The sequence below is a fragment of the Peromyscus leucopus genome, chromosome 2, assembly GCF_004664715.2.
Source record: "Peromyscus leucopus breed LL Stock chromosome 2, UCI_PerLeu_2.1, whole genome shotgun sequence".
Lineage (NCBI taxonomy): Eukaryota > Metazoa > Chordata > Mammalia > Rodentia > Cricetidae > Peromyscus > Peromyscus leucopus.
In genome coordinates this window covers 47,027,536-47,042,327 of record NC_051064.1, presented here as the reverse complement: position 1 = coordinate 47,042,327, position 14,792 = coordinate 47,027,536, and the positions used below count along the sequence as shown (strand labels likewise).

General features: G+C 38.6%; 1 protein-coding gene across 1 annotated transcript in view; it reads left to right on the top strand.

The window, feature by feature from the left end:
• Znf292 (zinc finger protein 292) overlaps positions 1–11,487 on the top strand; it is an 82,899-nt gene extending 71,412 nt beyond the window's left edge. The window contains exon 8 of the mRNA XM_028878504.2: positions 2,537–11,487. Coding sequence (XP_028734337.1) covers positions 2,537–9,658 — 7,122 coding nt within the window. The 3' untranslated portion in view covers positions 9,659–11,487. The remainder of the gene's footprint in view (positions 1–2,536) is intronic.
• The last annotated feature ends 3,305 nt before the right edge of the window (positions 11,488–14,792 follow it).

Sequence of the window (14,792 nt, the reverse complement as noted above, 5' to 3'; positions counted from 1 at the left end):
TGCTGTGAAGAGACACCATGACCATGGCAACTCTTACAAAGGAAAACATTTAATTGTGTGGCTTACAGTTTCAGAGATTTAGTTCATTATCATCACTGTAGGAAACATGGCAGCATGCAGGCGGACATGGTGCTAGAGAAGGGCTGAGAATCCTACATCTTAAGGCAATAGGAAGTGGTCTGAGACACTGCATATATGAGACCTTAAAGCCCATCTCCACGGTCACACATTTTCTCCAGCAAAGCCACACCTCCTAATAGTGCCACTCCCATTGAGCTTATGAGGGCCAATTCCATTCAAACTACCACACTCTGAAACAGTGATAATATTTAAATGAACAGATTTTAAACGAGTCAGAACATTTTGAAATGCAGGAACAGAGAAATTGAAAATTTTAAAACACCATAGGTAGAGCACAAGTTATATGGAGGTGAAGAGGCTGAAAGCACATTTGAGTCCACACATTTATCAAAGAGATGAGAATCTTGTCACGAGTGTACTAGCCTTGTGTTGCTGATTTTCTTTTGGTGACTTGGATAGGAATTCAGCTCATTTCTATTTAAATATATACAGAAGACATCTTCTAAAGATATTATCATTGCATAGAATCTAAAAATTCAGCATGATAATGGTTATTTTAATTATGTACAAATTCTTTTGAAAGGTGAAATAAAAAATAAACCTACTACTCCATCCTCCTTTAAAAGTACCTTTTATTGCCTGTATTTGATCAGTAAGCCTTAAATAAATTTTATATTTATTTTGTCCAGAAATGATTTGTTTTATCTTTCTACTTTCCTGCTCTTCCTCTCTATTTCAGCCCTACTAACTCTTTCATGTTATATACTATGATGCTACAGTTAAAAATAAACTGAGTAGGTTTCCTAGGATGTTACTGTGTAGTTTTAATCATCAGCTTGTGTTACTACTAAACATCTCACTTGGTCAACAGCATGGCAGAGCAGAAGGGCACTTGAAACTAAAAGTCAGGTTAGCTGGGTACCAATCTTACCTCACTGCTGACTACCCTGATCAACTTAACCACTCTGGGGTTCATTTCTCGGTTCAATTGAGTCTAAGGAATGGGGTAAAAGTGACTGTCCACCTTCATCCTTACTCCTTCCTTCCTTGTAAGGAGGCCATGCTGCTAGGCCTCCTGTTGGAAAAACTTGGACTAGAGCCTCTCTCTCCATGATGACTGTCATCTTTATGTGCCCAGTGGTCCTTCATAGTTATGTAACATAGATGGTAGAATACTCTCATGTCATAAACATTTGTGTTGGTAGTGTGTTTTTACTCACTTAATAAATCAGATTTAAGTGATTTTTAAGAATTAATCTCTCATGTAATTTTACTGTATTATGGAAAATGGGTGTGAATTCAAACTGTTTTAAAATGTACCTGCTATGTAATTAGTTTATGATTTAAGTATTGCCTATTGCTTAATTTTCCAGTATACACAGTGAAAACTCTAAAGAATAAGATGTTTGATAAGATTCTTCGTGTGTGTGTGTGTGTGTGTGTGTGTGTGTGTGTGTGTGATCATTTGTTATGTTTTACATGTAATTACAACATACAAATATTTTTAAAACAAGCCATTTGCTTTGCTAGGTGTCATGGTGCACAAATGCAATCTCATCTCTTGTAAGTCTGACCCAGAACGATCATGAAGTTGACCCAGCCTGGGCTACAAAGCATGCTCCTGTCTCAAAAAATCAAAGAAAACCGCTGGACGGTGGTGCATGCATTTAATCCCTGCACTCGGAGGAAGGGGCAGGTTGATATCTGTGAGTTTGAGGCCAGCCTGGTCTATGGTGTGAGTTCCAGGACAGCCACGGCTACACAGAGAAACCCTGTCTCAAAAAATTAAAATAATTTAAAAAGTCAAAGCAAACCATTTGTGGTTAGCGTGCTGGAACAAGTCCTTGCTCAGCAGTTGGCAGCTATCTGCAGTCTCTTTAGGATTCGTCTCTAGAATACCTGCAGTTGTACTTTGTGGTCTTGAATCAGCTTTTGCTGCTCTTTAGAGAAAGAGTTGACACATTAGAAAAGTTATTTTCCTCAAGATAAGTTTCCTTTATCCATACGTTCACTGACGTCTGGATCCTTCCTTAAATTCATTCCCTTCCCCTTCATTTTGTGAGTTTTCTAAATATCACAAGCCTTCTCTAGAATTCTCACTCTCTCTCCAGCCCCTTGACCTCTGCTCTAGAAAAAGGATCTGAGAAGTAAGAAAGGTGAAATAACTTCCATGTTTGCCTGTCAGATGATCTAGGTTTTTGTTGTTGCTGTTTTTGTTGTTCTTTGATACAGGTCTTTGCTTAGTTTTGCTACTTGTGTTTGTAATGATTTTCAGGTTACTTGTAAACCCATATCCACACCAAGTTGATTTAGAAGGTGTGTCTTTTCCAATATTGTTATTTTAAGATTTGAAAGCAACACACATCTCTTTTGAAAGCCCAATTATGAAAAAAAAAAAAAAAATCTGCACTGGATAGTGTCAATTAACCTTTCCTGTTTTTTATTTATTTCACAGACTGAAGGGGCTGGACTTGCTACTTGCATAGAATTATGTGTAAAAGCTCTACGCTTGGAATCTACAGAAAACACTGAAGTGAAAATATCAGTTTGCAAGACCATTTCATGTTTGTTGCCCGATGATCTGGAAGTGAAACGTGCTTGTCAACTGAGTGAATTTCTTATTGAGCCTACAGTAGATGCATATTATGCTGTGGAAATGTTATATAACCAGCCAGATCAGAAATACGATGAAGAGAATCTCCCCATACCCAATTCTCTACGTTGTGAGCTGTTACTTGTTTTGAAAACTCAGTGGCCCTTTGACCCAGAATTTTGGGATTGGAAAACCTTGAAACGGCAGTGTCTTGCACTGATGGGAGAAGAGGCATCTATTGTGTCTTCAATTGATGAACTGAATGACTGTGAAGTGTATGAAAAAGTGGATTACCAGGACGGAAGCAGAGAAGCCTCTGTGAATGGTCTTTCTGGTGGACTTGGCACTAATTCTGGCCTGCTGATGGATATTGGTGATGAAAAGCAAAAGAAGAAGGAGATAAAACAATTAAAAGATAGGGGGTTTATATCTGCTAGGTTTAGGAATTGGCAAGCCTACATGCAGTATTGTGTGCTATGTGACAAAGAATTCCTTGGACACAGAATAGTTCGGCATGCTCAAAAACATTATAAAGATGGGATTTACAGCTGTCCCATATGCGCAAAGAATTTTAATTCTAAAGAAACTTTTGTCCCTCATGTCACACTGCATGTTAAACAGTCTAGTAAAGAGAGACTAGCAGCTATGAAACCATTAAGAAGATTGGGAAGGCCTCCCAAAATCCCAGCCACCCATGAAAGTCAGAAGACCAATACTAATGCTGTGGGTAAACAGGAACAACGCCCCATAAAAAAGAACAGTCTCTATTCCACAGATTTCATAGTGTTTAATGACAATGATGGTTCCGATGACGAGAACGATGACAAAGATAAATCTTATGAGCCAGAGGTGATCCCTGTCCAGAAACCAGTACCTGTTAATGAATTTAATTGCCCTGTAACTTTTTGTAAAAAGGGCTTTAAGTACTTTAAAAATTTAATTGCTCATGTAAAAGGTCATAAGGATAATGAAGATGCCAAACGCTTTCTTGAAATGCAAAGCAAAAAGGTCATTTGCCAGTACTGTCGACGGCATTTTGTGAGCGTCACTCACCTCAACGATCATTTACAGATGCACTGTGGCAGCAAGCCGTATATATGTATACAGATGAAGTGTAAGGCTGGTTTCAACAGTTATGCGGAGCTGTTAGCCCACCGAAAGGAGCATCAAGTCTTTAGAGCAAAGTGCTTATTTCCAAAATGTGGCAGAATTTTTTCCCAAGCTTATTTACTGTATGATCATGAAGCACAACATTATAATACCTATACTTGTAAGTTCACAGGTTGTGGTAAAGTTTACCGTTCTCAGAGTGAGATGGAAAAGCATGTGGATGATCACAGTGCTCCTGAAAAAGAGCTGCCTCCTGAAGACCAGCTTAATTTATCTGGAAATGATGTGAATCAGCACACAGAAGGGAGTACTGGGGAAGAAAGAACAATGCTTTCTTCAGAAAGAAGCATTGAAAAGAGCTTAGGAGCAGATAGAAGTGATGATTGGGATAAAAGCCAAGCAGAACCAGCTGTGACTCAACAAGGCCAGCTCTTGGCCTCTGAACTCAGGCAAGCTAACATACCATTGTCAAATGGTCTGGGAAACCCTGATAATACTACTGTTCTTCAGACCAATGAAGTAGCTGTGTCCATCAAGGTGTCTCTCAACCATGGGACTGAGGATGACTTTGGCAAGCAAGAAAACCTAACCATGGAAGGCACTGGTGAGCCACTGGTGACAGAGTTGCATAAACCCAGTGACGGTGCTGCTGTTGGGTTGTGTCATCCACGTCTCCAAGAGCAGAAGCAGCATGAGCACCTAAATGAAGCCCAGATGGCTCAGAATTCTTTAGCAAATTCCGAATCGATGAAGATGGGTGACCTTAACCCACAAAACTTAGAAAGACAGGTGAACACTCTGATGACCTTCTCTATACAAAGTCAGGCGGGACTTCAAGACAGCTCACAAACTCCCAAGTTTGAATGTGGAGGTGATGTTAAGACATCATCCAGCCTTTACGATTTACCTCTTAAGACACTAGAAAGTATTGCATTTGTTCCATCGCAGCTCAGCCTGAGCAGTTCACTGGGAGCTCCATCAGTACCTCCAAAAGCTCCAGTTCAGAAATTCAGCTGCCAGGTCGAGGGGTGTACTCGAACATATAACTCCTCACAGAGTATTGGAAAACACATGAAAACAGCACACCCTGACCAATATGCTGCTTTTAAAATGCAGCGCAAAACTAAAAAAGGTCAGAAACCTAACAACTTAAATACACCAAATCATGGAAAGTGTGTTTATTTTTTGCCATCCCAAGTGAGCAGCTCTAATCATGCTTTTTTTACACCACAGACCAAAGCCAGTGGGAATCCTGCTTGTTCAGCCCAGTTGCAGCATGTCTCGCCTTCCATTTTTCCAGCTCATTTAGCAAGTGTATCAACTCCATTGTTACCCTCAGTGGAAAGTGTCCTAAGTCCAAACATACCTTCTCAGGATAAGCATGGACAAGATGGTCTATTATGTTCACAGATGGAAAACTTGTCTAATACTGCCTTGCCCTCACAAATGGAAGATCTAACCAAAACAGCTTTGCCTTTGAATATTGACAGCGGCTCAGATCCTTTCCTTCCTTTACCCACAGAAAATAGCTCTCTCTTCCCTTCACCAGCAAACAGTGAGAATAATTCAGTATTTTCCCAGCTGGAGAACAGTACAAATCATTATCCCTCACAGATGGAAGGAAACCTGAGTTCCTCCTCCTTTCTTAAAGGAGGCAGTGGTGAAAATGGGGTTTTTCCTCCACAAGTCAACATTGCAGATGACTTCAGTAGCACCAGTGCCCAACAGTCAGCATCTAAAAAAGTGAAAAAAGACCGTGGTCGAGGCCCAAATGGGAAGGAAAGAAAACCCAAGCACAACAAAAGGGCTAAATGGCCTGCGATTATCAGAGATGGGAAATTTATCTGTAGCAGGTGTTACAGGGCTTTCACGAACCCCAGGTCCCTGGGTGGACACCTGTCTAAACGGTCTTACTGCAAACCACTGGATGGAGCGGAAATTGCACAGGAACTTTTACAGAGCAACAGGCAGCCTTCCCTTCTGGCCAACATGATTCTTTCCACGAGTGCAGTGAATATGCAACAGCCACACCAGTCTACCTTTAGTCCAGAAGCATGTTTTAAAGATCCATCATTCCTACAGCTTCTTTCTGTGGAAAATCGCTCATCATTTTTACCAAGTGCATTTCCTAGGTGTGATGTGAATAACTTTAATAACAGTGTTAGTCAGGAAGGCAGTGAAATTATTAAGCAGGCTTTAGAAACTGCTGGCATTCCTAGCACATTTGAGAGTGCCGAAATCCTTTCTCAGGTTGTTCCTGTAGGCAGTGTCTCCGACGGAGTACAAGTAAACACAACAGGGCTGCCAGGTCCAACTGAGACACCCTTATTACAGACTGTCTGCCACCCGAACACCTCACCAACAAACCAGAATAAGACACCAAATTCCAAAACTTCCACCATCAAGGAATGTAACAATTTGCCCATCTTTACACCAAATGATTTACTGCTCAAGACTATTGAAAATGGTCTGTGCTCCAGTTCATTCACTAACTCTACTGAGCCGTCGCAAAATTTTACTGGTAATAGCACACATGTTTCTGTTATAAGTGGTCCTCAAAATACAAGATCTAGTGCTTTGAATAAAAAAGGAAATAGTGCGTCTAAGAGAAGAAAAAAAGTTGTTCCTCCAGTAATGATACCCAATGCTTCCCAAAATGTGGTACCAACTGACTTGACAGTAGAGCTTACAGCAAAGAACCTTAAGGTCCCTGATAGCAACGTTCGTTCAGATGTAATTCCAAATTGTGAACCTCAGGTTTTGGTGGAAAATCTCACACAGAAATTAAATAACATTGACAATCATTTGTTTATAACTGATGTAAAAGAGAACTTTAAAGCCAATGTTGAACCACACCCAGTGTTAGCCCCTTTATCCTTAAAAACTGAAAATGGTGATTCCCGAATGATGGCTTTGAGTTCATGCACATCAGTGACTTCTGATTTGCAGGTTTCTGAAGACAATGTTATACAGAACTTTGAGAAGACTCTTGAAATTATTAAAACTGCTATGAATTCTCAAATACTTGAGGTAAAAAGTGGATCTCAGGGTACTGGTGAGACACCACAGAATGCTCAGATAAATTACAGCATGCAGCTTCCTTCAGTAAACTCTATCCAAGATAGTAAGTTACCTGATTCTCCTCAGTGTCCCTCTTTCCTAACTGTAATGCCAACAAAAAATAACATTCTTCAGTCTGAAGCATTACATGAGGAGGATCAAATACAGGACATTTTAGAAGGTTTGCAAAACTTAAAATTAGAAACTGACCTCTCCACTCCAGCTTCCCAGTGTATGCTAATAAACACACCAGTAACACTGCCCCCTACTCCTACTAAATCAACTCCAAATACTGCAGTCCAGCCAGTTTCTGAAACAATACATATCCAGCTTAACGACAGAGTTAATAAGCCCTTTGTGTGTCAGAACCAAGGCTGTAACTACAGTGCCATGACAAAGGATGCCCTGTTCAAACACTACAGTAAAATCCACCAGTATACTCAAGAGATGATTCTTGAGATTAAGAAGAATCAGTTAAAATTTGCTCCATTTAAATGTGTGGTACCTACATGTACCAAAACATTTACAAGAAATTCTAATCTCCGGGCACACTGTCAGTTGGTGCATCATTTTACAACAGAAGAAATGGTAAAGTTAAAAATAAAAAGACCATATGGAAGAAAATCTCAGAGTGAAAATTTGTCAGCTCCACAAATTACTCAAGTGAAAAAACAGACACTCGTAGCAGAAGAAATGAAAACAGACTTACAGCCTGCCGTGGAGTTACCAGCAGTGACAGATGATGCCCTTGGCAGTGTAGCAGTAATCCCAGAAAAACAACTTACAGAAAAAAAAAGTCCTGAGCAACCAGAAAGTTCTTCACAACCTGTCCCAATCACTGTTGAACAATATAATACAAATCTTACAAACATGAAAACCAAAGGAAGGAAAATTAAGAGACATAGAAAAGAAAAGGAAGAAAAAAGAGAAAAGAATCCAGTCTCCCAGTCTGTTGAATTTCCAGCAAGATACAGTCCATATAGACCTTACTGCTGTGTTCACCAGGGATGTTTTGCTGCATTTACAATACAGCAAAACTTGATTCTTCATTACCAGGCTGTACATAAATCAAATCTTCCTACGTTTTCTGCAGAGGTTGAAGAGGAAAGTGAGGTTGGCAGAGAAAGCGAAGAAGCTGAAACTAAACAATCAATGAAAGAATTTCGGTGTCAGGTGAGTGACTGTTCTAGAATTTTCCAAGCAATTACTGGCCTAATACAGCACTACATGAAACTTCATGAAATGACCCCTGAGGAAATTGAAACCATGACTGCTGCTGTGGATGTTGGTAAATTTCCTTGTGACCAGTTGGAGTGTAAATCTTCTTTTACAACATACCTGAGCTATGTTGTTCATCTTGAGGTAGACCATGGAATTGGAACAAGGACAAGTAAAACAGAAGAAGATGGCATATACAAGTGTGACTGTGAAGGCTGTGACCGGATATATGCAACTCGGTCTAATCTCCTCCGACACATTTTTAATAAGCATAATGACAAACATAAGGCTCATCTGATTCGGCCAAGAAAATTAACTGGCCAGGAAAATATATCAAGTAAGGCAAACCAAGAAAAATCAAAGTCTAAACATCGGGCAACAAAACACAGCAGATCTGGAAAAGAAGGAATAAAAATACCTAAAACCAAGCGAAAGAAAAAATGCAATTTCGAAAGCAATAGTGCAAAAGTTGTGCAGATTGAAGAAAATAAGCCTTATTCTCTAAAACGTGGAAAGCATGTATATTCCATAAAGGCTAGGAACGACGCCTTGTCAGAGTGTACAAGCAAATTTGTGACGCAGTATCCATGTATGATAAAGGGGTGTACTTCTGTTGTTACAAGTGAAAGCAATATAATTAGACATTATAAGTGTCATAAATTGTCCAAAGCATTTACATCACAACACCGCAATATTCTTATTGTCTTCAAGCGGTATGGCAACCCACAAGGAAAGGAGACTTCTCAGCAAGAGGATGGTAAAGATGATATAAAAGACTCTGACACGTTTGTGTTAGAGAAAAATGATAATACAAAAACAGCTACCGTCCCACAGGAAGAAGGTATAAAAGGTGAAAAAGATGAAATGGATGAGCTAACAGAATTATTTATTACAAAATTAATAAATGAAGATAGCACAAATGTAGAAACTCAAGTTAATACTGCTTTAAAGGTAAATAATGATTTTCAGGAAAATGATTCCAGCCTACCAGAAAAACAAAAGACAGGTAATTTGAAGAGAGTTTATAAGGAAAAAAGCACTGTGCAGAATAAGAAAAGAAAGGTTGAAAAAACTGAGCCCGAATTATCCTTGGAGGTAAATACCTCACGTAAGGATGAAGAGACTGCTGTGGCAGTTCAAACCACTGAGGAGCATCCTGCATCCTTTGACTGGAGCTCCTTCAAACCAATGGGATTTGAAGTGTCATTTCTTAAGTTTCTGGAAGAGTCTGCAGTGAAGCAGAAGAAAAATACTGACAGAGACCATTCAAATGGTGGAACTAAGAGAGGATCCCATTCAAGTTCAAGAAGAAATGTTGATAAGACCACTGTGACTGGTGGGAATCACACGTGTTCTTGTAAAGAAAGTGAAATCTTTGTACAGTTTGCCAATCCCTCCAAGCTTCCGTGCAGTGAGAATGTAAAAATTGTTTTAGACAAGACTCTTAAAGATTGCACTGAGCTTGTCCTAAAACAGCTTCAGGAAATGAAACCTACTGTCAGCCTAAATAAACTTGAAGTACTATCAAATGATCCAGATAGGACTGTTTTGAAAGAAGTCAGTATAGGTAAAGCCACAGGCAGAGGGCAGTACTGATAGGTAACTCATGTACTATAAATGCATATCATTTGTAGTTTTATTTTAAATAGAAAGCCATCAAGCATGCTGTAATTGTGAGCTTTTTAATTTGTTGACATGAATTAACCTAGCTTTAAAAAATGAGGAAAAAAAAAAAAGCCATGACATTTGTCATGTAGAACTTTATTTTATCCCTATGGGACTTGAGCAAAATCAATACTTCAGTTATTGTAAATAATTGAGTTAAGCCTCAAATTTCTGTCACCTAGTTGTCCTTTCCATGAACTATACTGAATTATCTGTATGACTGGTATCTTTTCAGCAGATCACCACTCATGTATAGCAGTACTCTTTATTTGTAGATAGTTTTTTGTATATATTTATTATTGTAAATCATTTGCTGCCACCAGCAGTCTGTAAGTCTAAATAAGTAAATGATACATTTATATTTGCAATTTTAATTTTAACGAAGTGATCAAGTTTTTAAACTTTTATTGTTTTAAATTAAGAACTTTTTGAACTAAAACTAGAAACTGCCGTAGTTAATTTTTTTTTTAACATAAAAGAATTTGCAACATGCTGTCAAGGTGGTTGGCACGGTAGGCACATTACAGCGTTCTGCTTTGTGAGTTTGCCATCCTCCATTCTCGGATGGCATTCATGTGAATTAGAGCAGACTCCTCCGTAGTTTCATAGAGCTACAGATTTTTTTTCCTTTTTCCATTGCTTCTAATTGGATATAGTTACTATGAGTCCATGAAATGTAATGGAAATGTGAATAAAGACTTTGCTACATTGAAGATTTTCAACATTGGTCTTTTAAAATATCCTTTGTCAGTGTGATAGGGACTAGTAGTGGAGCCGTGTAAATACCCAAGGTGGTGGTTTGTGAAGTAGCCCAGTGTTGCCTTAAATAAAATCACATTTCAGTCCTCCTTTCGTATGTGATCTTCTAAAGATTTTTTTCTTCCCATTTTCTGAGATTTATGGATGGTGTATAGCTTTAAACTGTATAAACTTTTGTGGAAAGAATTTTTTAGACATTTTATAAATTTTAAAATTGGTATCATCAAAGTGAGCCCATCTTGTGTTTATAAAATGCAAGAATCCTTAACATTTATAGTTACATAGATGAAACACTTTCTATAAGGAAGTCATATGTTTTGATTTTACTATTTATAGGCATTAGGTTGTGCAGATTTGTCTGTATTTTTCACATTATCTAATGATACTGTTTTCATTAGATTAGTCTTCAAGAACAGTATTAGTCATGATTGATTATTTGATCATTCAGTATCTAATTCTAGCTTAGCTTTATTCACCAGACCTATGCTTCAAGGTAGGAGTTATTTCTGGAGCACTGACCGCCTCGTGGAAAGCACAGCTGAAGTCAGTACTGGAAACAAGGCATCCTCTGAATACTTACTTTTGTCTTTGTTTGCCATCATAGCATTATTGTTTTGTTTTCTTTTGTTTGACATATTATGAAGCAGTTGCATTCACAGTGTTAGCCTGAGCTGTGGTGTTGTGGTCACATGGATGTGTGTATCCTCTGTACAGCATCAGACTTGCAGGGGAAATGAATCACTTAACTGAAATTGCTGGGACTCTGAATAAATAAATAAGCATGGTGAAGGAATGAACTTAATCTCTTTTGGAAACTTTAAAGTTTTATTATTAAAACATTACAGTTTTATTTGGGGGACCTAGTGAGTTGTGTTGAGTAGTTGGTTTCACCTTAAGGTTTCTTTGCAGTATGCATAAAACTTGACACATTAAAATCCTTACCATTTGATAAGCCCACTGTTATTTATTAATGTTAAAATAAAGGTGGTTTTCATGGGTGATTTATATTTTTTAAACAACTGAATTATGTGTTGTTCATGGGATGTTTCCATACAGTTTTCTTAGGAGCGCTCCCACCTCTTAAAGATGGATACTTAGCAAAACTGTCTGAGAGAACGCAGTAGCAGAGAGTTTTGTTGTGAGTCATTGTAAGTTCGTCCCTGTAAAGTGAAAACTGCAGTACACAGCCAGGCACTGTGGTCCCCACACCCAATTCTAGTACTCAGAATTGCCTCACAACCCAGGCCAGCCTGTGCTACAGAACAAGGGCCTGTCTGCAGAAACAAGAAAGGGTACGGACAATATGGAAGAGAAGACCAACAGAGTGTGCATTGTCTTTCCTTATGAGAATATTGGCCACTAGACATTTCTTCAGTTATTCTGCTGTATTACCAGAGAAAGAGCTTGCCAGCATTGAGTGGCATTTGTTTATTTATTTTATAGGTAGTGAATGCTAAAGTAATTTATGAGAGCGAGCTTTTTTTAGTGTGAAACATGAAAGTATAAAACAAGAATGAACTTACAGAGCAGCATGCTAGTAAAGCTGGTATGGAATATAAAGTCAATATTAAGTAACTATTTTTTCTCAATCTGCTGTTTTATTTTTATTTTTTTATTCATGACAGGGTTTCTCTGTGTAGCCCTGACTGTCCTGGAACTCAAAGAGATCCACCTGTCTCTGCCTCTGATCACTGGGATTAAAGATGTATACCACCATGCCCAGCTTCAATCTGTTCTTAAAATATCTTCTTGCAACCTAAATTTACCCAAAGTTTCATCACTAAAGACTGGAGTTTTTTTCTCTTTTTAAATCCCAAGGATTTTAATAGTTCAATTTAGAATTTTATTATTCAAAGTACCCCATTACCCCAGTTAAACTTAAACAGTTCTGGGAACTTGCAGGTGTGTTAAATTCAGTTATGTTCAAAAGGCTAGACAGATCAAATTTTTAATGAAGAAAAAGGTGGTCATTGCGTGCATATAAGTTGAACAACTTAACAACAACAACAATCAAGTACTCATTTTAGGCAGTTGGGATTGTTCAGCGAATAGACTGAGTAAATTGGAGATTAACAAGACATGTTTCTAGTTTAGAAAAAAATGATGCCAACAGAGTTAATACAACTTGATGAATTGGGGAGAAACTAGTGTTTATGAAGATCCTAGAAAGCATGGAGTCCAAACCTCCGGGGTCAGGGATTGTGAGTTGTGGTCCGAGGAGATTTCCTGTGTGTCACAGCCTCTCTCAAAGGACAGTGTATATTAGCATATTAGGTATTTTAACGTCTTGTAGAAAACAAGGTTGTTAAAGAGAGAATCTTCCAGGCTTGGTTGATAATGAAAACATTTTTCCTTTTTGTTGTTAAAACAGTGTGTCCCACTATATTAATGTCTGAGGAACAGACTGAGAACTGTCTCAGCTCTGTTGGTATATTGTTGACTTGCTTGCATGAGACCCTGAGTTCCATCCCCAGCATGACCGAAAAGGAGTGGACACATTTGTTAGGCTCAGAATTGATCATCTGGTGTGCACCATCTCAGCTGCATATAGATGGTAATTTTTCTGATGGACCTGCCATTCCAATTTTTTGGTCCTCATTTATTGGTTGTTAATGATTTGAATATAATTCTATATTCAATAATACTTATGAACATTGACTGTAGTGTTTTTACGCTCCACAATCCAGTCTTCCTGTCAAAGTTCCTGCTAAGCCTTACAATGCTGCAGTCCTGCTCATTTGCATGACTGGTTCCTTATCCTTCAGTTCTAAGCTTTCATCCCCCTCCACAGGTCACTCCACAGACAGGACTTTCGGCTGACTTTCCCAATATGTTTTCTTTTACTGGGTTCCTTTTAATAAAAAAATTATAGGTGGGCTCTAGGAGCTGGTATTCATGCAAGTAAAGATGGGGAGAGAGACTTATATCTAATTATAACTTCCTTGGGTCCACACAGCTCATTTGGTTGCACAGTCCATTTCTACACTTTGTATTTACTACAGTTTTAGGTTTACTCCCAACCGACCTAAAATTATTCTTTTCAGAACCACCTCCACCATCCGTGCGCACCACACCCCCTTTGTGTTTTCATACCTGTTGGTTCTTTCTCTGCCATTATTCACTTTCTTGAGAGCATTCAGTGCCATTGATAACAACTTGAAATTCTCACTCACACATATACACAGACCCTTGAGACAGGGTTTCTTTGTGTAGCCCTTCCTGTCCTGGAACTTGTTTTGTAGTACAGGCTGTTTTCAGACTCACGAAGATCCATGCATCTGCTTCTGCCTCCTAGGTGGTGGGATTAATGGCATGCACCACCACTACCTGGCTTTCGAGTCATTTTTGCATTACATTTTTGGCTGCTCCATCTCTGGCTTCCAGTACTTGGCCTCTGAGTCATGGGGTGTCTGTGTGTGTTTCTGTGTGTCTATTCTATGGCAGTCTATATTACCATCTCTGGCTTCCAGTAATTAACCTTTATCTGGGTCATTGGGAGGGGTGTGTGTGTTTTAGTTCATTCTGTGGCGATCCATATTACCAGTGTACTCCGAGAAGCAACTTAACATCATTCCGGGTGTATACACAAGTATCTGTTTCAGAGCTAAGCATCATATACCCAGACTATCACCTCATCTTTGATCTGTTCTCCCAGTGTTCCTTAGCTGAAAAGGGGAAGTCTGTGTCTGTAGTTTTCAAGCTTAAGATCTTTGATGCTTCATGGTAGTGGTCAGAGTTGCCATTTCTACCTCCTACATAGAAAGAAACCTTTCTACTTCTCTTCATGGAATAACCCAGAAGACAATCATGTCTTACCTGGAACATTGTCCCCTTGGTTTCTTCTTGAATATCTCCTCCACCACTAATGGGCTAGATCTTTTGTAAAATGGAATATTTAGGGAGTAAAACCCTTATTTTCACAGTAAACTTTGGAATGTTTATTTGGGGTTTATACTGTATACCTCTAAGCACATCTTGTTACCCTTTGCCTATTGTATTCTCGTTATATTCGTTTCATTTTAAATTCTCAAACCAACAAGCTTCCCACTACTCAAGGCCTTAGTTTTAACTGCTTCTTTTGCTTGGAGTGCTTTTTACTATACTACAACTTACTCATCAAGTGTAGTTTTTTTAAACCCATAATTGTTTATTGCTAAAACACTGGGTTTCCTTCCTCTTGAGTTACTGCTTTTTTTTCTTTACTGAGATCAGAGTTGAGTTACAGAGTTAATAGTCTCAAAAGCATGATGCCAGTTATTGAGGACAAAATAATAAAGTGAGATAATGATGCCCTGTAGTCTACACT